The 20803-nt window shown below is 50.9% G+C and overlaps 8 protein-coding genes across 8 annotated transcripts; 2 read left to right on the top strand and 6 right to left on the bottom strand.

The window, feature by feature from the left end:
* Nucleotides 1–412: 412 nt before the first annotated feature.
* Nucleotides 413–3208, bottom strand: PV06_07524 (uncharacterized protein). The gene is made up of 3 exons (XM_016408779.1): nt 2208–3208; nt 1613–2144; nt 413–1429 (listed from the first exon to the last, which is right to left on the bottom strand). Exons 1-3 carry the CDS (start codon nt 2882–2884, stop codon nt 644–646), a joined length of 1995 nt encoding a protein of 664 aa, XP_016260533.1. The 5' UTR covers nt 2885–3208; the 3' UTR covers nt 413–643.
* Nucleotides 3209–3787: 579 nt separating this feature from the next.
* Nucleotides 3788–4690, bottom strand: PV06_07523 (uncharacterized protein; the record flags this gene model as incomplete). Its single annotated transcript, XM_016408778.1, has 1 exon — nt 3788–4690. The coding sequence occupies one exon, from the start codon at nt 4688–4690 to the stop codon at nt 3788–3790; it is 903 nt and encodes a 300-aa protein (XP_016260532.1).
* A 1107-nt stretch (nt 4691–5797) lies between these two features.
* PV06_07522 (uncharacterized protein) lies at nt 5798–8179 on the bottom strand. The gene has a single exon (XM_016408777.1). It carries the CDS (start codon nt 8140–8142, stop codon nt 5803–5805), a length of 2340 nt encoding a protein of 779 aa, XP_016260531.1. The 5' UTR covers nt 8143–8179; the 3' UTR covers nt 5798–5802.
* A 1993-nt stretch (nt 8180–10172) lies between these two features.
* On the bottom strand, nt 10173–10676 carry PV06_07521 (uncharacterized protein; the record flags this gene model as incomplete). Its single annotated transcript, XM_016408776.1, has 1 exon — nt 10173–10676. One exon carries the CDS (start codon nt 10674–10676, stop codon nt 10173–10175), a length of 504 nt encoding a protein of 167 aa, XP_016260530.1.
* A 78-nt stretch (nt 10677–10754) lies between these two features.
* Nucleotides 10755–11165, bottom strand: PV06_07520 (uncharacterized protein; the record flags this gene model as incomplete). The annotated part of the gene is made up of 1 exon (XM_016408775.1): nt 10755–11165. The coding sequence occupies one exon, from the start codon at nt 11163–11165 to the stop codon at nt 10755–10757; it is 411 nt and encodes a 136-aa protein (XP_016260529.1).
* A 1290-nt stretch (nt 11166–12455) lies between these two features.
* Nucleotides 12456–13506, top strand: PV06_07519 (uncharacterized protein). Its single transcript, XM_016408774.1, has 6 exons — nt 12456–12591; nt 12643–12741; nt 12826–12893; nt 12945–12984; nt 13036–13106; nt 13177–13506. The coding sequence occupies exons 1-6, from the start codon at nt 12510–12512 to the stop codon at nt 13282–13284; spliced, it is 468 nt and encodes a 155-aa protein (XP_016260528.1). The 5' UTR covers nt 12456–12509; the 3' UTR covers nt 13285–13506.
* Nucleotides 13507–14411: 905 nt separating this feature from the next.
* Nucleotides 14412–16237, top strand: PV06_07518 (uncharacterized protein). Its single transcript, XM_016408773.1, has one exon. It carries the CDS (start codon nt 14784–14786, stop codon nt 16011–16013), a length of 1230 nt encoding a protein of 409 aa, XP_016260527.1. The 5' UTR covers nt 14412–14783; the 3' UTR covers nt 16014–16237.
* A 2-nt stretch (nt 16238–16239) lies between these two features.
* Nucleotides 16240–19148, bottom strand: PV06_07517 (uncharacterized protein; the record flags this gene model as incomplete). The annotated part of the gene is made up of 2 exons (XM_016408772.1): nt 16240–18817; nt 18871–19148. The coding sequence occupies 2 exons, from the start codon at nt 19146–19148 to the stop codon at nt 16240–16242; spliced, it is 2856 nt and encodes a 951-aa protein (XP_016260526.1).
* Between the last annotated feature and the right edge of the window lie 1655 nt (nt 19149–20803).

The following is a 20803-nucleotide window of genomic DNA, read 5'->3' as shown; positions in this document are numbered from 1 at the left end:
AGGGTGGCATTATAACAAGTAATCCGTACAGAGCATACGATATTCCATCCTCAATATTTTAGCGTGATCTGCCGGTCCTCACCTTGGGTATCTACCAGTTCACCTAGGTATATCCGTACCCCAAGGTGTGTGGGCTTGTAAGTAACTCACGACAATGCTCACTACGCAGTGATACTTGTAGCAATTCACATGTGCGCACCGAGTACACAGTACCTTACTGTACAAACCCCAGGTGTCTGGTTACCATGTAGGTAGTCGGTAGTATGCTTTGACAAGCAAGGCTGTGTCGATTCGACGGTCACCGGCTCAAGAGTAGAACAAAAATCAAAGGAAAAACACCGCTCCTCTCAAAGGCCAAACGTAACTTTTTAAAACAAGCAGTTGAGTTTTTCGCTATCAAAACTACAAGACCGTTCCATATTACCCTGTGTCGTCGTTGCCCGAAACACAATCAACACCGGCCGTGAATAATCCGACATGATGAGTTCGTCCCTTCGCAATTGACAAACACCTGGTATATCCCATATCCGATCGTAAACATTCACCCGTTTGGTTGGTATACGAATAATAAGTCATCCCTGATTTTTCAGTCTTGCCCGGTCACAACCACGTTCCCCCCCGGAGAACCAGATGATCGAACGACTCAAATGATTTCTTTGACCAAGGTGAACCCCTGAGCCGCCTGACCGACGGCACCTTGTTGACCCGCGGCCTGCTCCGCCGCGAGGTCCACGATCCCCTGGAGGCCGAGCCCGTCCGAGGCCCTTTTCGCCAACGTCACCCACTGCCAACCGCCCTGCTTGGTCTGCAACATGCCCACGCGTTTGGTGTCGTCGCTGGGTTCGGAGTCTTGGTGCTCCTCGAAGAGGTCCTGGACGTTCTTGACGGCCTGCTCGTGCTGGGCGCAAGGCTCGAAGAAGGCGGCCGCGAGGCCGTCGACCGTCAACCGCTCCTTGATCTCTTGAGCCTGGGACGGGTGGGTCAGGAAAACGGCCAAAAAGGCCAGCCCCAAGGCGAAAGCGGCGTACACCGCCTTGAGCGCGACCAGGGTGTACAAGGGCACCCAGGGGACGCGTGTCGCGAGGTAGCTGTTGGTCCTGGTCGACTCGCGCTCGTTGAGCACGGCGACGGAAAAGCCCGAGGTCAAGGCGACGGCGGCGCGGGAAAAGTAGTTGGAGTAGACGAGGCTCAAATCCCCGGGGTCCTTTTGGTACGCCGCCAGGGCCGACGCGTCCTGGAGGGACAGGTGGGAGAGGGCCGTGTTGGTGCCGAACGGCGCGCTCAAGACGGCGCCGTAGTAGTCGGGTGCGAGCCCGTTGCCGTCGCCGTCGACTTCGACGGAAGCCACGGTCCCGTTGACCCAGTAGTACTCGGCGTCGTGGATGGAAGTCGAGCAGTCCAGGATGTACACCGTGTCGCCCGTGTCGTCCTACTGGTAGTACTTGCCCTCCCGCATGGCGGGGAACTGGTCCCCGTACGTGTTCATCGGGGGGAACCCCTTCGACCAGGTCAAAAAGTGGATCGGGTTCTGCGTGGCGAACAGATCCGTGGTGTCGTCCCCGAACCCGGCCGGCCGGTCCCACGTCGTGTCGTGGAAGAACTGGATTCCCACCATCGCCATGTCGGATGGGGACGTCACGTCCCCCGGCGCGAAACCGACGGATCCGGAGTAGGAAAACGACGGCGCGGCGTACGCGCCGCACGTGAAGCCGTGGCCGTCCAGGGTGCAGTTCGGGGTCACCATTCGACACTGAGTCGAGACCGCAAGCGCCGCCGCGCTGAAGTCGAGCTCTGCGTTGGCGCCGACATCGCCCAAGAAGTAGTAATTGGTTCCGTTGGCCGTGATGTTCATGACGGTGTTGTTGAGGGAGCGACTCATCAGGGTTTCTGCTGCTTGCTGGGCGTTGCTGACACCTTCCCGCTCTTGTCCCACAGAGGTATTCCAACTCATGATGCTGCACGGATATCGACATGCCGCCTGAGCATTGGAGGGACATTGCTTTTGTTGCCACAATTCCGAAACGCATTCAGATTGCAGACTTCTCCCGAAGGACCTTGTGACATTTCCCGAGGGAACCACAAGTGCGATATTCAGGGCGGTGGTTGTGGCTGCGAACCAGCTGTCGGTTGCACCAATCGCAAAGCTAGAGAGCATATCAGCGTCAGCAAAGAGATACCAATAGCCATATATGTTCAAGCCAACTCACGTCATCACAACAATGAATGTCAAGCTCCAAAATGCCGCGGGAACAGGCTTCACGAGGTGCTCGTCATGCTGCCACCTGTACTTGATGGTATCGACGAGGGGTTGAGTACCACCTCCGTTCAGCAGTCCGATCAAGATCGACACTTGATGCGGGCTGGGCAACTTCTCCGACTTGTTCTTGGTTGCTCGGATGAAATGCTGGCCCGCGAAGAAGGCGACCAGGGCCATCGATGCTCCGGTCACAAAGGGTATAATCTTTGCCGTCCAGGAAGCAATCATGTGCAAGACCGAAGGGTTGGTGATTTTGTTGTAGTATAGATAATAAGCCTGGTCACCGCCGGAGCTCTTGAAGTGTTGGAGACCCTTGAGGGCGTCGAGTGCTTCGTTGCTCGAGGTGGCCGGGTCAGTCGTCGACACAAAGACGAACTTGTCGTTGATCCGGTAATGGAGAATGGTGGTCAAGAGCACGCTAGTCACGATCACGATGGGGATACACGGGGCAAACGCACCCCAAAGCAACGAGGACATGGCCCCTTCCATGAAGGTCCTTTGTGCATTCGGCGGCGAGGTTGGAGTCTGTGGTGGAAGACTGTTTCCGTCATCTGGCGTCGCTGGACTTTCGGAAGTCTTTTCTTGCAGGAGAGGGATCTTTGTCGGAGATACCAGAGATGGTTCCATATTGCCTGAAGTTCAATGTTGCTAGCCACCCTTGAATGGCAGCAATACTCCTAGGAGGTTGCAGAGAAGGGTCGAGATGGGCTACCGGAGAGCATCCAGGAAGGTGGCCCTCCATTTTATTTTTTGTCTCTTTGGCAGACTCATGCTTCTTCTTCTCCCTGGCGGGACTTTTGACGGATATGCTGGAGGCGACCAAAAGCTGAAAAAGACGCGACGTTTGAGGTAAGGCGCTGCTGAACTTACTAGAACATCCATAACAAAAGGCGGGGGTCTAAAGGAGGGTGAAGCCACGATGGGATTGGCGAAACTCGTTTCTCTCTTGACTAAGGTTGTGGCGATGGTCGACGTGGACATCCAGAACGTCTTTGAGGCTGTTGTGGCTGGCGTAAAAACACTAATCAGCTTCCCAAACGGTCTCAAGCGTCTCTTCGAGCTAGAAGATTGTCGTCCTCGTATAGGCTTGGAGATGCCATCTTGAGCCTGACTTTCCCAGGGTTCAGGGCGCGCATTTGCTTGATATTTGGTAAAGCATGGGTTTCTCGTCGCACGTGCAACTCGCAAGCGAAATGGAATTGTTCTAGACCCCGTCACCCACATGCTGATTGCATCTGCGTGCATCCTATTCTGGCGGTTTTGGAGTTTGATAGGTTCTTTTGACGGTTGGGACGAGGGACGATGATAAGCGAGAGACAGCGAAGTTGGTGGGGGTTTCCGGAATACTTCGAGCTTCGAGCTGATCGGCACCGGCTGAAGGCGGGATGGGCCCTGGCCGAAGCTTAGTGAAGCTTGAGGAATGAAGACTTGAAGCTTGTAATACGAGAAAGTGGAAATGTCTTGCAACTTTTATTTCCCTAGAGTTTCTTGGTAGGGTAGTACAACTGATGAATATAATCTAGGTCGCCATCACTTCAGATATCGCTCAACTACCGCCCTCACACCGTCCTTGGTCAAACCCTCTATTCCCAAGAGTTCATTATCTAGATGATCGGAAAAGTCAAGTCCATAACCTTCCCCGAAGCCCGCGCTGAATATGAAGCCCATCATGGTCGCGAAATCCGTGTTTCCCTTGGCCAACTCTTTCATGGCCGCATCATACATGTCGTCGGTCGACTTGTGCACGAGATCCCACTCCTTGCCGTCCTTGTCCTTTGCATACTGAATCATCTCGTTCTGCGTGACGATCGCGTCCTGGATATACACGGGCCGGTTCGCCGTGTCGTCAAACTTGCGCACCACATTCACGACCGCCCGCCCGACCGAATCCAGGTTTGCGGTGGAGTATCTCACGTTGCCGCCATTGTACACCACCGCGCTGTGCTCGGGGACGTTCAGCACGGACCCGTTGAAACTCCAATCCAGAAAAGGGCCGCAGCAGATGATCGTGTAGCTAAAGTCGGGATTCGCGGCGGCGACCTTCTTGAGGTGCTCGTGCGTCTTGACCTTGCCCGCGAACACGGGCAGCGCGTTCCGTTTTGCGTTGTACACGTCGCTGCCGTATTCGGAGGGGATGAATCTCTTCACGCCGGCAGCGACGGCGGCGTCGATGAGTGGGATCTGATCGCCCACGAATGCCGTCGTGAGTGTCGATACGACCATGAAGGTGTCTTTCAGCGCCCGTGTCATGGATGGGACCGAGGTATAGTCCACCTCGACGACTTGCAGGTCGTCGTGTCGAGGAAGTCTGGAGGAATTGTTGGGCCCTTGCCGTGTCAAGGCCGTCACGGTATATCCGTTGGATAAGAAGGCTGACACGATGGTGAGGCCCACGTCGCCTGTCGCACCAGCCACTGCAATTCGTTTAGGCATTTGTTTCCTTGTCAAAGACTCAAAGAACTCGAGGAAAAGGAGCCGTCGGGAGATAAGAAGGGTATCTTACAGATTAAATCACCACCACACGAGTATGGGACAGAAGGATAGGCCTATATATGTATATGCATACACACATACAAATACACGTATGCCGGGTGTGACGACGACCAATTGAGTCGAGGCCTACCTCGTATTCCCTAGGTACTAATGGAGTACTCTTGGTGAATGGGTCAAATTCCGTCGTCCCCGGCGAGGTACACCAGAAGAACAAGGAACACTTACCTAGGTACTGGACCTGGCACGATATCTGATCACGGGTAAGCCTGACGGCTCATTCAGAGCGGGGCCGTAAAGTCGGTAAACGACAGTGTCGGTGATTCCCAATACCTTCTTCAGATTCAACGTGTGAGACGACAAAGACTGGCCGACTGAGGAATTCGATTGGGTACACACTGGGTGTAAGCTTGCATAATCTGCCCAGAGTCTCCATGTATAGAATAATCTCAATCGAGTAGCTCGGAAATTGTTTCAATGGTATTAGGAAATCATACAATATCGAGGCTTACGAATTTATTTGATCATTCGAACAGCTAAATCTGGTCGCTACGTACATTTCTGCTCCACAAAATGGTTTCCATAAACACACTTACGAGAGATTTTAGTGCCAATGTGCGTACCGTCGTATCAGATTGCTTCAACACATTCCGTTTATGTCCCTGGGAATGCTACTTGGAGTCGCGCGCGAGAGTGAAAGAAAGCGCGGGTCTGAAGATCCAATTTGGTATCCCGTACTCCGTACAACAAGAATACATTACTGACACTGAGATAACCAAAGTTCCAGGAAGAGTTTCAATTCGGAGTTTACACTCGGTCGAGAATATCATCTGAGCGAGTTTTACCGACTCCTACAAAGTCGCCCAGAGCTGCCCGTTGGTTCAATTTTGAGAACAAAGGGGAGGCGGGGGCCTCGCTGACCGAGTCTTGTGCCCGATTTCACTCTACACGGATAGCCAATCTTGCGAGGTGTTGTGCTATCCAGCGAGGTATACCGAAAAAGATGGCTCGCAGGTATGTCTTTTTGGTGTAGGTTGAAAAAAATCTATTGTTCCTCATCTGCCACCAGTAAATTCTGCCTTATATGCCTGGACACCACCCTTGGACAGCTCCCGCAGCGCAATGGTGGCATACTGACTCGAGCCAAGCTGGAACTTGAGCACCGATGCAAGCTTTGTCGGTCGACTATCACCATCGCCATTTCCAACTTCACCTTTGTCATTCTTTACGACAGCCTCGCCAGTCGCTCTGTTCTCCCCATTGGCGGCATTATTGCTTTTCAGCCGGTCCATATCCGTCTCCACGAACTGCGCATCGTCGTCGGCATACTGGTGAACCTTGACGTCAAATTCCTCTCCAATCCTAGCCATGATCTTACGATAACTGCCGCTCAGACTGAAATCTCTCTGCTTGCGACGCATGTTGTGCGGATCGAGGGCACCACCGGCCTCGCTCGCCATAAACGTCTTGTACCACTCTCCGCTCGCATTGGCAGGGTAGACCACGTCGAACCCTGGTAGTGGGAGCACGACGTCGAAGATGGTATACTTCCCACTCGCCGCCTCCTCTGCGGTGAGTGGCTTTGCGCGCTCAAACACGTCGTTCGGATCAGACGCTCTGTCTTCTCCTGACGGTTGGATGATGACTTCTCCGTCCGCGTCGACAGATTGTTCAGGCTCTGTGGGGGCCTGTTTGTCCTTGTGCTCATGGACGAGGACCAGGTCGCCTCCGACCACGTTGCCACCAAACAACTTCCACCGTTCGCCAACGGCCAAATTCCAGATCAACGACTGGTACGCGTGGACGTACATCAATCGTAAGTTCCGCTGAATCGACAGTAGAGCACCCATATAGTCCTTGGAGTTCCTGCCCAGGTGTCTGATGAGCGCAGTCTCCGCGGAGAACTTACGGGGAATGCTGTCCAGAGCGGCCCCTACCTTTCCGGTCCTCTGCCATGAGTCGATCCCCAAGGCCCGAGCGCGATCGTCTTGACCGACCAGCACTCCCGCGGGTAAGGATTCGGGGCCCTGCAAAGCCGTAGGCGAGAAGTCGAGAATGGCTTCACACGCTCCCTTGAAGTCTCCTTGCAGTATCTTGACACCAACCACGTCCGTTCTCTGAGCGAACGTACCGAACCTCTGGAGTCCATAGTAGTTGAGGAATCCCTTTTCGCGGAGCTGGCGTAGAGCGTGTGACAGTTGGACTTGTACCGCCGATGCCTTTTCATCCGCAGAACCAGCATCCGAACCGATGACGCTGCAGTCGCGCAAAGTTATTACGAATTCGTTTCCACTGAGGTCACCGAGTTCCAGACCTTCCTTCTGGTACTGGAAGTCACCCACAGCAGAGTACCGCAAAGATCTATTGAGTGAGGCTAGGCGATCCGCATCGACGCGATACGCACTGACGCGCTGTACTGTTACCGCTCGCCGATCTTTGGTCCCAGCAAATTGAAAAGTCTTATTTGTCGTCCTGAGCTGCTTGGTCATGAACGAGATGACCTCGAGCGTGTCCTTGTTCTCCTTGTAAAGCGTGAAATGAACGTATTCGCCCCCTCGATCGAGCCAACCTAGCTTCCCCGGTCGGCCGTCCTTCTTCTGGTTCGACTGTCGCCCGTCTCGCCCCCGATTGGTAGTCGCTGCGGCAGCAGTGAGGACCAAAATACCGTCCTTGTCGGTCGAGGAATCAATTTTCCTGTTGAATATGCGTCGGATGTCTTGGTGGATTTGTGACCGCACAGACCGATCTGATGTGAACTCTGTGCGCACTGTAGGATGATCTTTGGGCTTCTTATCAGGTGACTGAACGATCGATTCGTAGAGAGACATCAATTCAACAACAGCCTCGTCGTTGAAGTAGTTGACAAGCTTGGCGCGATCATCCTCAGTAACCTCTTGCTTGGTCTCCTGCACAGCATTCTTGACAACTTCGTTGCTCTGGCTATCGCGCTCGATTGGTTTCTCGCCCTGTACAGGTGCTTCATCCGTTCGGCTTTCTTGCTCAATCGGCTTCTCGTTCTGTGCCGACGCAGCGTCACTTTTGGCAGGACCTTGACTAGACTCGTCGTGCGAATTGGCCTGTACTGTAGAACTACTCTCAGTAGTAGAAGATGGAGCACCGCCACCTGACCTCGCCACCGTCGTATTCCGTAAATGCAAAACCGTTCCGTCTGGCAAGATTTCGTTGACGAGGAAGTCGGTATATCTCTTCTTCAACACGCCCCGAAACACACTTTTCGAAGGGTCGACATAGGTGGTGATACCCACCTGGAGCTCTTTGGCAATCTCGTCATCAGTCACAAAAGTATCTGCGAGTTTCGTTGCCGGAACGGAATCTTGATCGTTTTCGAGCCTCGGACGCTTCTGAGGGCGTTCGTCTGAATTTAAGTCGCTCATGGCCAAAGCAATCTTTTCCTCTGTCGGCCACAGCGCGAGTGCTAGGCGTCCTAAGCAGGGAAGATTGTATGGTAAATGCGCTCCGTACTTTGTATCGAAAAAATCAACACGTGCCAAGATTAAATAGTCTAGTCCTATTAAGGGTTAGCGTACATGCAAAGCCATCGGCACCAGCCTACAACGCTCTTGTACCTCCCTAGATAGTCTTGCTAGGCTTCTGCTTGGAATCATTACAATTCTGAAAGACAGGCTGATCTTCTTCGCAATTCGATTTTATTGTTATGTATTGCATACGAATAGTCACCGGACACACGCGACTTGTGGCCGCTACACACCGCAGACGCTGCCCAGCTCATCGACCATCTGAGACCACACTGCCAACATGATTCAATCTGCCTCACCAGTTTCGTCATCACAAGACGGTGGACTGCTCCCAAGACCCCGCTTGAATGTCATTCGGATCTTTGAACGGCCGCGTTTGAGCCTTGAGCCGAGATCATCCTCATCGAAATCTGCTTGGTCCTCCTTGTACCGAGATTTGTCCTTGCCCTCCTTTTCAACCACAATCCAAGGTCGCTCATATCCCCCGAATTCAATCTCAAGAACTCGAATTGTCTCTTCCCAATCGACCCCAAATGCTCCGCTGTTGAATTTGACACTCCAGATTTCTCCAGGCTCCGCCAAGTCGTCCTCCAATTTTGTGCTTGTTTGCTCAATAGACTCTGAAGAAACGTGTGATTCTAACTGGAATCGAAGGCCTTTCAGCGCCCAACGGGTATTCCTTATCATCTGCTCTTTTGGATCTTTTCCTGGATTGTTTGTTGTCATGGAGGGTTTGCCGTATCCGATGCTTGTGAAGAGACATGCAACCCATAAACGTTTTACTGGTCTCTCTGATACTGACTCGGTTTGGTTCTTTTTCGCCACTTTTGAATAATCTTCCTTTTGCGGTGGGATCAAGAGACAGGTTCCAAGGATATCATAGGGCCTCTGAGCTTGGGTGCAATAGGCTTGGTAAACGATATAGGCATGTGGCAACTGGACAGCGTACGTTAGAAAGTTTGCTGCTTCCACAGGTAAATACCTTACCCTTTTTTTCAAGTGAGCTGCGACTCCGTAGCCCCATACACCTTGACAATTGACCGCGTCTATAGAGGAATGTCAGCTCTTGAGTTCGCCTTTGTCGAGAGTATTGCTTGACACGTACGAACGATAACTGCTCGATCTGGTGCGTCGAAAATGTCGCCACAAATTTCGTTAATGAAGAAGCTGCTAAGATTTCTGCCATCCGATCCTTCTGTGTCTGATGGCTTCGGACGTGAAGATTGGGGCATCCAAAGGTCATCCTCGTTTGTGCTAGGAAACTGAATGCGATCTTGACCATTTATGACTTGCTTAATGGTGTAGTCTTCCGAGATAAGGCCTGGTTCATCGTCGAACTTCTCCATGAAAAGAGGAAGGAGGAGCTTGTAAGCGTCGTCAATCTTTTGTTGCTCTGGTTTTGCCATCTCTATATCAACGAGACCCAGTGAGCTCCAGTGAGAAGTCAACTCGAGGTACCGCTTGTCGAGATCTTCGAACGTGGCATCGGAAGACAATCCGAGAACCTCACGGGCTTTCGCAGCTTCAAAGTCGGCCATGTTGCCTTTCCAGGATGAGATATAACGAAATATTGAACGCGTCGAATGAGTACGAGATTAAGAGACTTCTTCTGGGGACCAGTATGTGGCAAGGTACGGATGTGATGCGTCGTCCATGTGGCAGGATGTGCCCCAGTTGAGGTAGACAGACAACTCAATGAAGGTGAATTCAACGGTAGGTGAAGTCGCGACAGACCACGGATGGCAGTAACATTCCAGAAGTGACATGCTTTCAATGTCATATATTGCAAAATTGTTGTATTGTTACGGCCCTTTCTACTGTATACCAAAAGTTTGTATCATGGATCCCTATACCAAGTTGGCCTCATTGGGCAGCGCTAAGTGTACTCCTCATAGTGCATAGATGCGCTCGAGCCATACGTGTGGCAATCACCTCTTGAAGAAAGCAAGAATACTTTGTCTCCTTTTCACACGTTTCTTTCCTAGGCCGCTTGCTTCTGTCGACTTCGACTCTCCCATTTGAATTGTACTGTATTGTTGCCGCGACGGCGTTGTAGATCTCAACGATGGAATGCCAGACCTGATTCTTTCTGTGAAAGCTGGAACACTCGACTTTTTGCTTCTTCTGCTTTGTCTACTGATCGCTCTGAACCGTCCGTCTTCCTCGATTGGCTGTCTCTCCAGCTGTTCGATCTCTTGTAGCGCAGTCATCCCGTTTGTGGCCAGATTTTCCTCCGTGACTGCCTGGAACTGCAGAACTCCTCTGTTTGGGGAAATTTGCAAGGTGTCGAGTATGAAATCCTGAAGGAGATGGGTGCATCGTTTGTTCTTGGTGGCTGCAATCTCGGAAGGAAGAGCTGTAATCATTAGATGATATGATGGTTCTGCATTTCCTCCAAGTAGCATTGCGATATCCGTGGTAATAAGAACCATGATGCAAGACTCGGGGCGTTGATAGATTTCGGAAAGCCGAAAGGAGAAGTCAATCAGGAATTTTTTCTCCGATTCCAGCTAGACATCGTTAGTGGGCTCGCATAGGCAGTCAAGGATCTCTGGAGGACTTGCACAATAGTTCAACTTGATTTCAGCTAGAATCACCGAATCCTTGACTATACGCTCTCTTGCGGTGTTGTTTGGCTCACGGTAGGCAAATGCGCCTTCGAAATACTGGCTCTTTTTCCTCGAGAGATGTGACTTTTGTCGCGAGCTTTCGAGACTTCCCACCTCCAAAAATCGACCATCTGTACTTTTCGTCAAGATCCCAAACTGATTCGAGCGAGTTATTTCTGGCGGTGTCGATTGGGCTCGTTCTCGTGGTAGCAGTCTCCTTGGTGGAGGGGAAAGCGTTCCCTTGAGTCGAAAGACGCCGTCACTCTCCGGCTGCCCTGCAGGAGGAGTTGGAAAAACATTTTCAACCGCCATTGCATTAATCTGGGTGGATGATGTTGGTGTGGATGTCATTGGGAAAGTGGCGACACACTCAGTGTCGGAAATAACAAAGGGAAGAAGAGTATCTGGAGGTCAGATTTACTTTTAAAGAAAATGCAGTGCCCCCGAGAAATCGAATGGACAGGATGTAAGATGTTGGTCGAGTAACAATGAGCTGCAGTTGCCCAAGTCGCGATCCAAAAAGAAAAGAGAAAGACGTCGAGTCTGATCCGACTTCGAGAGTGATAGTGGAAGACGATAGCGAGTAAGAAACAGCAAGCAGCGAGAGTAATCAAGTGGCAGGATTGTTGTTACTAGTAAAGTCGCAGCTGTGGTAGATGCAGCAGGTGAATATGCACGCAGCCGTGGTGCCTGCCTTGGTTCCTAGAGGCATATCAACTTCCTTATGACAGTCCAGCATGAGCAAGTGCCACGTCGAGTCAAGTAGTTGCTGATGTTCAACCGACATCTTCAACAGCGATGCCACTCCCAGATATCGGGATGGGACAATTCCCTATATCCATTTCATTCAGTGAATCAAATCAACTGAACATTTGGCGGAGATCAACCCAGAATAACTTTCTAGAAACACGTAAAAAGTGCTCTGATGAGAGCAAAGTGAAAGGGCATTGTTGTGAAATGGAACAGGTTCAACAACTTGGAATGCTTGATGCATATAAAGCACAAATTTCTCGAAATATTTATTGAGGCTCCTGAAGTGTCGATTCCTCTCACACGTGACTACAATATATGTTGCAGTCAAAGATATTTCCAGACTTCTCCTCTCATTGTCTCCCTAAATGCAAACCAGCACACGACGGTACCGTCAGATCTGCGTACGCCATTATTGCGGGATTACCATCCATTCACGAGATCTAACAAGTTGTAGTTGTTCCAAGCTCACAGCGCGAGGATATGAGAATCGATGACGTGTAGTCGTATTCCCCCAAGGTAAGCGTTGAGCATCAATAGAAGGATGCATAAACCAACCTTCCCATACAAAGTCGTCCCTACTATGGAGCAATACTCTCAGCGCGTCTTCCATTGTCATGTTATGGCTAGTGAGAATATTGCTCAAGATAGTCAGTCGGTCCTGCTCGGAACCTGAAATTCCTTCAAGCGCATTACATCAAGATAGAGTAGAGTTTGAAGCAGTCACTCATATCTGCTGACGTCAGGAGTTGACGCCAGAAATCTCATGATGTCGTAGATGCTTGTGAATGAAGTGGCAATGGGCAAGGTAGGACTATGTATTTGACCCGTTCATACTGGGGGAAGAGAGATCTCTTTCATTCTCATACGTTGCTCGGAATCATTAATTTTCGTCAATCTGAAGCCATGCTCCGAATCTCCCGGTCAATCAGGCAGACCCAAATATTGATCAAATTGCAGACCTTTAGACCCCTATCTACATCTTCAAGTGAGCGCTCGTCGCATTATTTCCCGCATCGATCAACTTACCACGCAGCAGGAATGTCTGATAAATCGTCACTCGACGCCAACAAAGGCTCCGTGGGCAAGGAGTTCACCCCGAAAGGCAAGGTTGGCGGGATAATGCAAGACAAGATAGGTAAAGAATTCCAAATGGCTTGATCTCCCCCACAGCTTCGGCACCAATTTGCGCTTGAAGACCGGCTGACATTGCTCTTTGGAGGTGGTCCATTTGACAAAGATGGAGTAGTCGGCAAGCAATTCAAGACTGACGGACCTATTGGAGGCACGGTACTTGGATTCTGATTCGCTTTATAGAGACGCTCGTCTGACGTGACGCAGGCTCAATCGGCAGCTGAGCAGATGCAGGGTGACAAGAAGCGTGAGTTGATGCACTGATGCTTTTGCGACTCCGACTGATATGAGTGCCCAGCTGTGTTTGACAAGGATGGTGCCGTCGGCAAGCAGTTCAAAGCTGACGGAGCAATCGGGAGTATAGGAGAGGTGAGATAGACAGCCTCAACTTGGCCTCCGCATGTAGAACCTTTGTTCTAACCTTTATATCGCTCAACAGAAAGTGGGAGGACCATTCGCGTCGGATGGTGCCATCGGGAAGAATTTCAATCCCGATGGCGCAGTGGGAGGTACAGTGCAAGAAAACATGGGATCAGGCAAAAAGTAGTCTTGATCACGAAAGTCCGTCGATCGTTGGAAGATAGCCACCCGCGCATGAATCGCAAGAGGTGATAGATAGCATGACTTGGTTCTGACCATGACACTCTGCAATTTATCCTCTACATTGGTTTGAAGATATCGTTCCTATTTCCTTCTGGTGATCATGGAGCTCTTAAATGTTTGGCCGTCTTAGATTCTGCAGCTTCAAGAGACAGTCATGACCTCTGCGTATCAAGAGTGGCTCTACAGAGGCGAGAAAGCCCGAGGGAGCCCTTCAAGCCTCTTATTCGGATTTCTTCGATCTTCAATAACCTAGTCAGCAACTAGAGGCGCCTAGGATCATTGTAGGGCCTCATTGGCTTTCTGGAGAACGACATCGCAACTCGAGTCTAGGTGAGACAGGGAAAATCCTTGCGTCAGGGGTTGTCTCTACAGTCTCCAGTACCTCGTCTCAAGGAGAAGAGCCTTGTCTCCAAAGGCCACTTTGAATTTTCCAATTGTGCAGAGAAGTCTCATTGGGGCCGATACTGTACGCGGAACGAAACAGGAATACTTGATTGGTTCACTGGAACCTCTTGGGAAAGGGGTTTCTCGGCTTGGGAGAGATCCTGGCTGCTCGGGCCTTGCTTTCCACGTGTATGTGATCGAGGAGCATGCCAGGTTAGGTCAATCGCCGCGAATACGAGAGACTAGCATTTTAGGGATCAGTAGAAGTGCACGAAATGAGCATTTCATACTATGTCAAAGTTCCAATGCGCTGAACTCGAGCTTTGATTTCGAGGCAGATACAACGAGGCACGAGCAATATTTCCCTCATTCGGGAACTTTCGTCTGCTGTGCTCAGGGTGGGTAGTTGTGAGACCTGTTCAGGTGTCAATCGAATAGACAAAGTCTACCATTACCACATATATGCACATCGATCCTCGAGTTCCAACGGTCTACGCATCTGGAGGGCAAGGCTGGCGGGTCCATGTTGAGACCAGGGCTGATTAGGGGTTACCTTAGTAATCGGTGGGGGTTTACGGTACTTACCTGAAGGGGGCACAGGTGCGAGTACGAACACGAATACGAATGCGAACCATCTTCATAACCGAAACATATTCACGTTGGCTTCATCGTTCACACCACCATTCTCTTCAGCTTCCAGGCCTCTATTTTGCTCAGTTCAGAGGTACAAACGACACCTCCGTGCGTGCGATCTTCAGTGATACAACACCCGCACTTCAGCACGGCGAGTGAGCCTTGCATCAGGCCCTGAGTTGTAAAGTCACAGCTGGAGGCAGCAAAAAACTGGAGACAAAATTTAGGTCACTTCCGAGTCCACGGATCCTCCGACCCTCGTACCCGATCTAACGCGACAACACAAAGTAATGAATGATGATAGATTTTTGAGGATCGACAATACCTAAAAGGTATTTAAGTATACACGTATCTGCCATTTGCGATACCTCAAGACTTGGTGCTTTCCATTTCAGACTTTTGCATTCCACACGCATCTCTTTCGCCATGGCGGAAGACTCGATTGAGAACGCCTTCCAAGCAGCTCTCGACTCGGCTAAGATCCACGGTGCCATCATATGCAGCACTGACAGTCACGGATACTTCACATACAATGAATCACTGGGTCAACGAACACTCCTCTCGGGCGAGAAAAAGCCTCAACAGCTCGACGATGTATGCTTCCTCGCATCTGCGACCAAACTCATCACCACCATCGCAGCACTCCAGTGCGTCGAGGACGGCCTTCTCACTCTCAAAGGCGACCTGTCTTCAATCGCACCCGACCTGACCTCAAAGCAAGTCATGACGGGCTTCTCCGACGACGGCGAACCTATTCTCGTTCCCCCAGACCAGCCCATCACATTGGAAATGCTCCTAACGCACTCTTCCGGGTTGACGTACCACTTCATGAACCCTCTCGTGGCACGCTGGCGCGAGAAGTTCGGCCAAACCCACGGGCCCGGCCGCCGGTACACGGTGGAAGAGCTGTACAACTACCCTCTCGCGTTCCAGCCAGGTTCAAGCTGGATGTACGGTCCCGGTCTCGACTGGGCCGGACGGATCGTGGAGCGTGTCACGTCCAAGACACTCCTCGAGCGCATGCAAGAACGCATATTCACCCCACTAGAAATCACAGATGCTCAGTTTTACCCGGTTACCCGCGACGACCTCCGCGTGCGCATGCCCGACTTGAACCCCGACGATCCAGATGGGACGGGCCTTTCGGTTGTCGGTGGCTCGACCGACGCCAACGGTCGCACCAAGGGCGACTTCGGGGGCCAGGGTCTCTTCATGACCACGCCAGATTACCTGAAGGTCATGCGCTCGGTGCTGGCCAATGACGAGAAGATCCTCAGATCAGAAACCGTCAACGACATCATGTTCCAACCTCGTCTCTCCACCGAAGCTGCCAAGGGTCTGGAGGGTGCACTGGTCAGCCCCTTGGGCGTCTTTTTCCGATGCGGTACCTCGCCAGACACCAAGGCCAGCTACGGTCTGAGCGGAGTGCTCACTCTGCAAGATGTGGAAGCGTGGTACGGTGAAGGGACACTCACTTGGGGCGGCGGACTGACGTTCACGTGGTTCATCGATCGTAAGAACGACATATGCGCGGCTGGAGCCATCAATGCTGCTCTCCCCTTCGACGGGGAGGTCGTCTCCAAACTGAAGGACACGATTCGACACGACGTCTATCGCAAGCGTGCGGAGTGGCAGAAGCAGCGAGCGGCATCATGATGATGCAGTTGTATGATGGAAGAGAGGTCGACGTGTCTTGGAAAAAACACCCCACTCAGTCATTGAAACTGGATATTCATATCTCATTAACAAGGCGTTTCAACGTCATTAGACTAGCCTTCACGAACAGTCCGTCACCACTTTGTGAAAATGTTCAAGACGATTGTTGCGAGAAAAGCCGTAAAATGTAGACCCCGATATTTTCTGAACATTCATCAAAACCATTTTATAGACCTTGGCCCCCCGTTGTTTTCTTGAAAATGTACGCGACACTTCCTCCGCCAGTCGTGTCTTGGTCCAGACGGAGAACGTGCTCTAGACAGTCATCATCAAGTATTGTCAATATGCGGTCCAACAGTTCACCATCCGCGTCTGGCCGAGAGAAGATCGAAGTATCGATGTGAGCGTACTTCAGTAACTCGTCTCGTTCAGCTTCAAGGTCAGTTTTGGATGCGATGACATGGGTTTTGGATCGACGGGACGATATATCGGGTCTCTTTAGCAACTCCGACATCTCGGGTAGCTCCTCATCAGCATCATGACCCATCTCATCATTCTTTCCAACGGCTTCGGGAGGGTCCAATATCTCTTCCGGGGGAAAAAGTCCATCCTTGAGACCTTCGCCGTTGCAATCGCACCCAATCAGGTCGTGGGTGCGGAGTCCCTTGCTCTCGTCCAAACGAAATAGATCCTTTAATTCTTCCTGGCTGAACATGGTCGTTTGACTTTTGCCCTTTTGTCTGTGTTCGAGGCCATTGGTGGATGTGGCAGAACCACCCTGCATGATGCTGTCGGCCAAAGCTTTCTTGACAACTTGTCGTTGCCAGATCTTCTCTTCCAAGCCCCCTTTGATGAGGAATCGGTAGATCATACAGGGACGCTTCTGCCCTTGTCGATGGATTCGCGCAACAGCTTGCTCATCTATGGCCGGGTTCCAGTCTACATCGAAAAGGATGAGTCTACTGGCTCCAGGTAGATTGATCCCCATGCCGCCTGCCTTGGCACTCAACAAGAATGCAAAAACCTGGGAACTTTTGGAGTTGTTGAATCGATCCACGAGACCTTGCCTTTTGGTGGCCGCCACGGAGCCGTCCAGACGGAGAAAAGGCAAGTCCGAGTTCTTAAGCAATTGCTCAATGAGGTTGAGGGTGGAGGTGTAGTTCGAAATCACAACTACCTTTTCATCAGTCGTGCGCCTTATCTGCTGCAAAAGCTGGTCAAGGAGCCGAATTTTGCAGGAGAGATGATTTTGGTACAGTTTCGAAAGAGTCCCGGGAAGCATCTCGTTCAAGGTCGTTAGCGAAGATGACGGCGTTGAATCGTCAATGCCGCACTTGGGATCCATGAGTGCCGGGCTATTGCATAGCTTTTTGAGGATCGTGATGAGCTGAAACGCGGTTTCATTGCTGCGAAGAGCAGTGTGGAACATTGGTGACTGCAGGACATGCCGGTATATTTTTGCCTGAGCCTGTGTAGGCTTGCAAAAAAGCACAAACTCGGTCTTTGGGGGCAGGTAATCGGCAAGGATGTCGGCTGTCCTGCGGAGGATGAAGGAAGAAGTAGAGCGGTTCAATTCATCGCTCGCCATCTCCCCACGCTCAATATCTTCTTCACTCGCATCAGGCTGCCTGCTTCTCATAATTGGCTTCTCAAAATCTCTGATGAAGCCTTTCTGTGAGCCCAGACAACCATCATTCACAAAATTGACCATTGCAAAGAATTCGCTCATGTCATTCTGGATCGGCGTCCCGGACAGAATTATTCTCCTCTTCGTATTCAATGACTCTATAGCCTTCGCACTCTTGTTCTTCATGGTTTTCAGTCGGTGACCTTCATCGCAGATGACGATATCAATGGGGTGGCCCTTGTTCAAGTCATCAGCCACCATACGTAACCTTTCGTACCCAATGATCATGACTTGGAAAACCCTGCCATCGAAATTACTTAGCCGTGTTTTTTGATCTTCGAACTCAAGAACGCCTAGTCTATCTGCCCCGAGCCACTTTTTGAACTCTCGTTTCCAATTACGAATGAGGGATACGGGACAGACGATCAGGGCTTTTTTCACTATAGGAGGTGCTTTGTAGATAGGGTTCTGCCGTAACAATGTCCAGAGTAAAGATATCGTCGTTAGCGTCTTGCCCAATCCCATAGCATCTGCGAGAATGCAGCCCTGGCCGTCAAAGTCTCGTAGTCCCATGACGCATTCGTAAAGAAAGGTGATAGCTGCTGGTTGATGGGGTAGTAATCTCTTGCCCAAAAGAGGATCAAGAACGATATCCACCATCTGTCTACCAGGTGGAACAGTCTTTGGTCGTTTGAAGACAATAGCGCCAGCTGCTGAAGGATCATGTCGAGGTGTGGGCGTTTCCGAAGGCCCTTGAGACATTACGGTCGTCTCTTTGAGTGGCTGCTTGAATGCTGTAGTCTGCGGTGTAGAATGCATGCTCTTCGTTGCACTGACTTCCTTCTCTTTACGTATCTGCATTTTCATCTGATCTTTCAGAGTGGGTTTTGACTGAGCAGATTGTGCAGGGGGACATTGAGACAAAGGCTTGTCCTTAGGCTTTTCAGAACTGGCTCTGGGGTCCACAATAGCAAGATAATCATGCTTGGTGATTTGAGCCTCGATCTCGACCTCTTTGCCACCAACGGAGAGGTTGAGTCCTGGTGTGACTACTGCGGATAAGGCAGTCCGGCCAATGCCTCGTCCAGTGTTGTTGAAAAGACTTCCATAGCCTTTGTTGACAGCCAGAACCCCATCATCCGTCCAGGTCTTGTTCTTTTTGTTCGTCGGAAGACGCCTAATACTCCTAGTCAGCCAGCAACCACCACAAAGGACGAACGCTTGACAGACCAAAGGACTGAGTAGTATGATACGGCATTCTCTGAATGATGCTCTGATGTAGCCGTCGGACTTGGCGGGTTCTGGATTGCCTTGAGGGCCCCTCGATCACTCCCTCGTTCTTGATCTTGTCGAACCTTTAAGGAAAACGATGCTCGGGCGCGGACGGGAGTATTCGATACAGATGAGCTCAATTTCTGACGTTTGGGAGCAGGGTCAGGAAAATCGTCTGTTCCATCATGTGTAGCAGGCTTCCGAATCGTCAAGGGCTTAAAAGGCTTCGAAAACATGGTCCAGGCTGGCAGTCAATCTGCCCTGCTTCAACAATGCGCCATCGCAGTTTGAAGAATTGGCTGCGAAAACGCGGTGCGCGAAAACATAGTAGAACGCGCTCTCACGTGTTGGGACGAATTAATTATCGGAGCGGCTCCCTACATTTATTAACTCGGCGTCTTCTCTGTCTCTCAAACAAGCAGATTGAACTTATGCCGTATTTCCATACTTTACAAAATTCATGTTCACACAACTCTACCATCATTCGCAAAAAACCGACCCCATTCTCAGGAATACTACTTCTTGTTTCGTTCTATCAAGGGTATTGGCCGGCGCTGCAAGGCTAGTCAACTTTTGCAGGATGCGACCAGGTTGTAGCCGCCTTGGTCGTGCTTTAACCGCCCTACCCTGATATCTCGTTTCACCAGGGATGTATCGCTACGGTACCAAGTACCTGGCGCCAAATGCCGTGTACTATGCTCGCTAATGCAATCAAGGTCGCAGTCGAAGTTGTGTCCAAGATTACTGCAACACAAAGTCGCTTTACGCGCCCGTCCGGACATATGGGCATTTCTCCTATTGCCTCGAGTTTCTTTACCGCCATGTGCATACTTCCCGTGTCTTCAGACTAACCCTTCAACGTGGCTCACTAGATACCTTGCATCTCCCATGTCCATGCCAGTAGCGCGGGGTTACTGGGTAGCTGCAAGAGTCAGGGTGTATCTCATGAGTCTGCTCATGCGTAGCCGCCGAGATGGCCATCAACAGCTTTTACTGTGCACTTGTGTTGTTCATATTACTTGAGCAGCCCTCCTGCAACGTACACCACTCTTTCGACTTCAGCCAGTCTGCGTTTCATGCTCCGAGTCTCATTGTTGCTCAGTGGCAGAGGAAACTCTAGATCAGGCTCGCAATTTCCAACTGACAAGTTTTGTTGACGATCCAAGCAGATCAACCCGATTGAAATATGGCCTTGACGGAGTCCTCCACTTCATCACCAGACTCTCCAGTCTCGTTTCTAAGAGCTATCGATGGCAGTTATCTAAGATGGTCAGAGTTTCGACGTGTGGTTTTAAGTTCTTTCCGGATTATCCTGAAAGCCGAAATGCCACTATCTGAATTGTCTCGTCCCTTCATTGACAGGCTCAAGCCAATACTATACGGCTTGGAAAGGTTCACGGAGCAAGAAAGAGCATGGCGCAAGCAGCTTGCGGAAGGAACTGGCTTCGGCGCAACGATGATATTCCCTCCAAATGTGTTGCCAACAGTCCATCCGACAAAAGGCTTGCAAAGGTGTCATGCTCCAAAGATGAGCCGCGAAGCGCTTCCACCACGCACTGTCAAGGCCCAAGAAAGCCTGTTTGAACTTCCAGCACCTCGACCGAGCTTGCTCACTGGCTTCACAACCTCTGCTTTCGACGAAGGTGAACTGTTGGTCCTCCCAAACTCCGCCGCATCTACTGGAACCCTTGTCGACTTCGATTCTGGTTGCGTCTCACTGGGCACTACTGTATATTGCCCCTTTTTGGTTTTTGAAAGACTGGATTCTAGCTCAGAAGATGGCTTTGAAAATGCTAGAAACCAATGTGCTATTGTTGGAGCACACTGTATACGAGCACTACAACTTCTATTCCGACGGTGCAACAGTCCTTGGGCTACTCTCGATAGACTT

This window comes from Exophiala oligosperma, assembly GCF_000835515.1.
Source record: "Exophiala oligosperma strain CBS 72588 unplaced genomic scaffold supercont1.7, whole genome shotgun sequence".
Lineage (NCBI taxonomy): Eukaryota > Fungi > Ascomycota > Eurotiomycetes > Chaetothyriales > Herpotrichiellaceae > Exophiala > Exophiala oligosperma.
The sequence above is the reverse complement of the archived record's forward strand: the minus strand, read 5'-3'. Positions and strand labels throughout refer to the sequence as shown.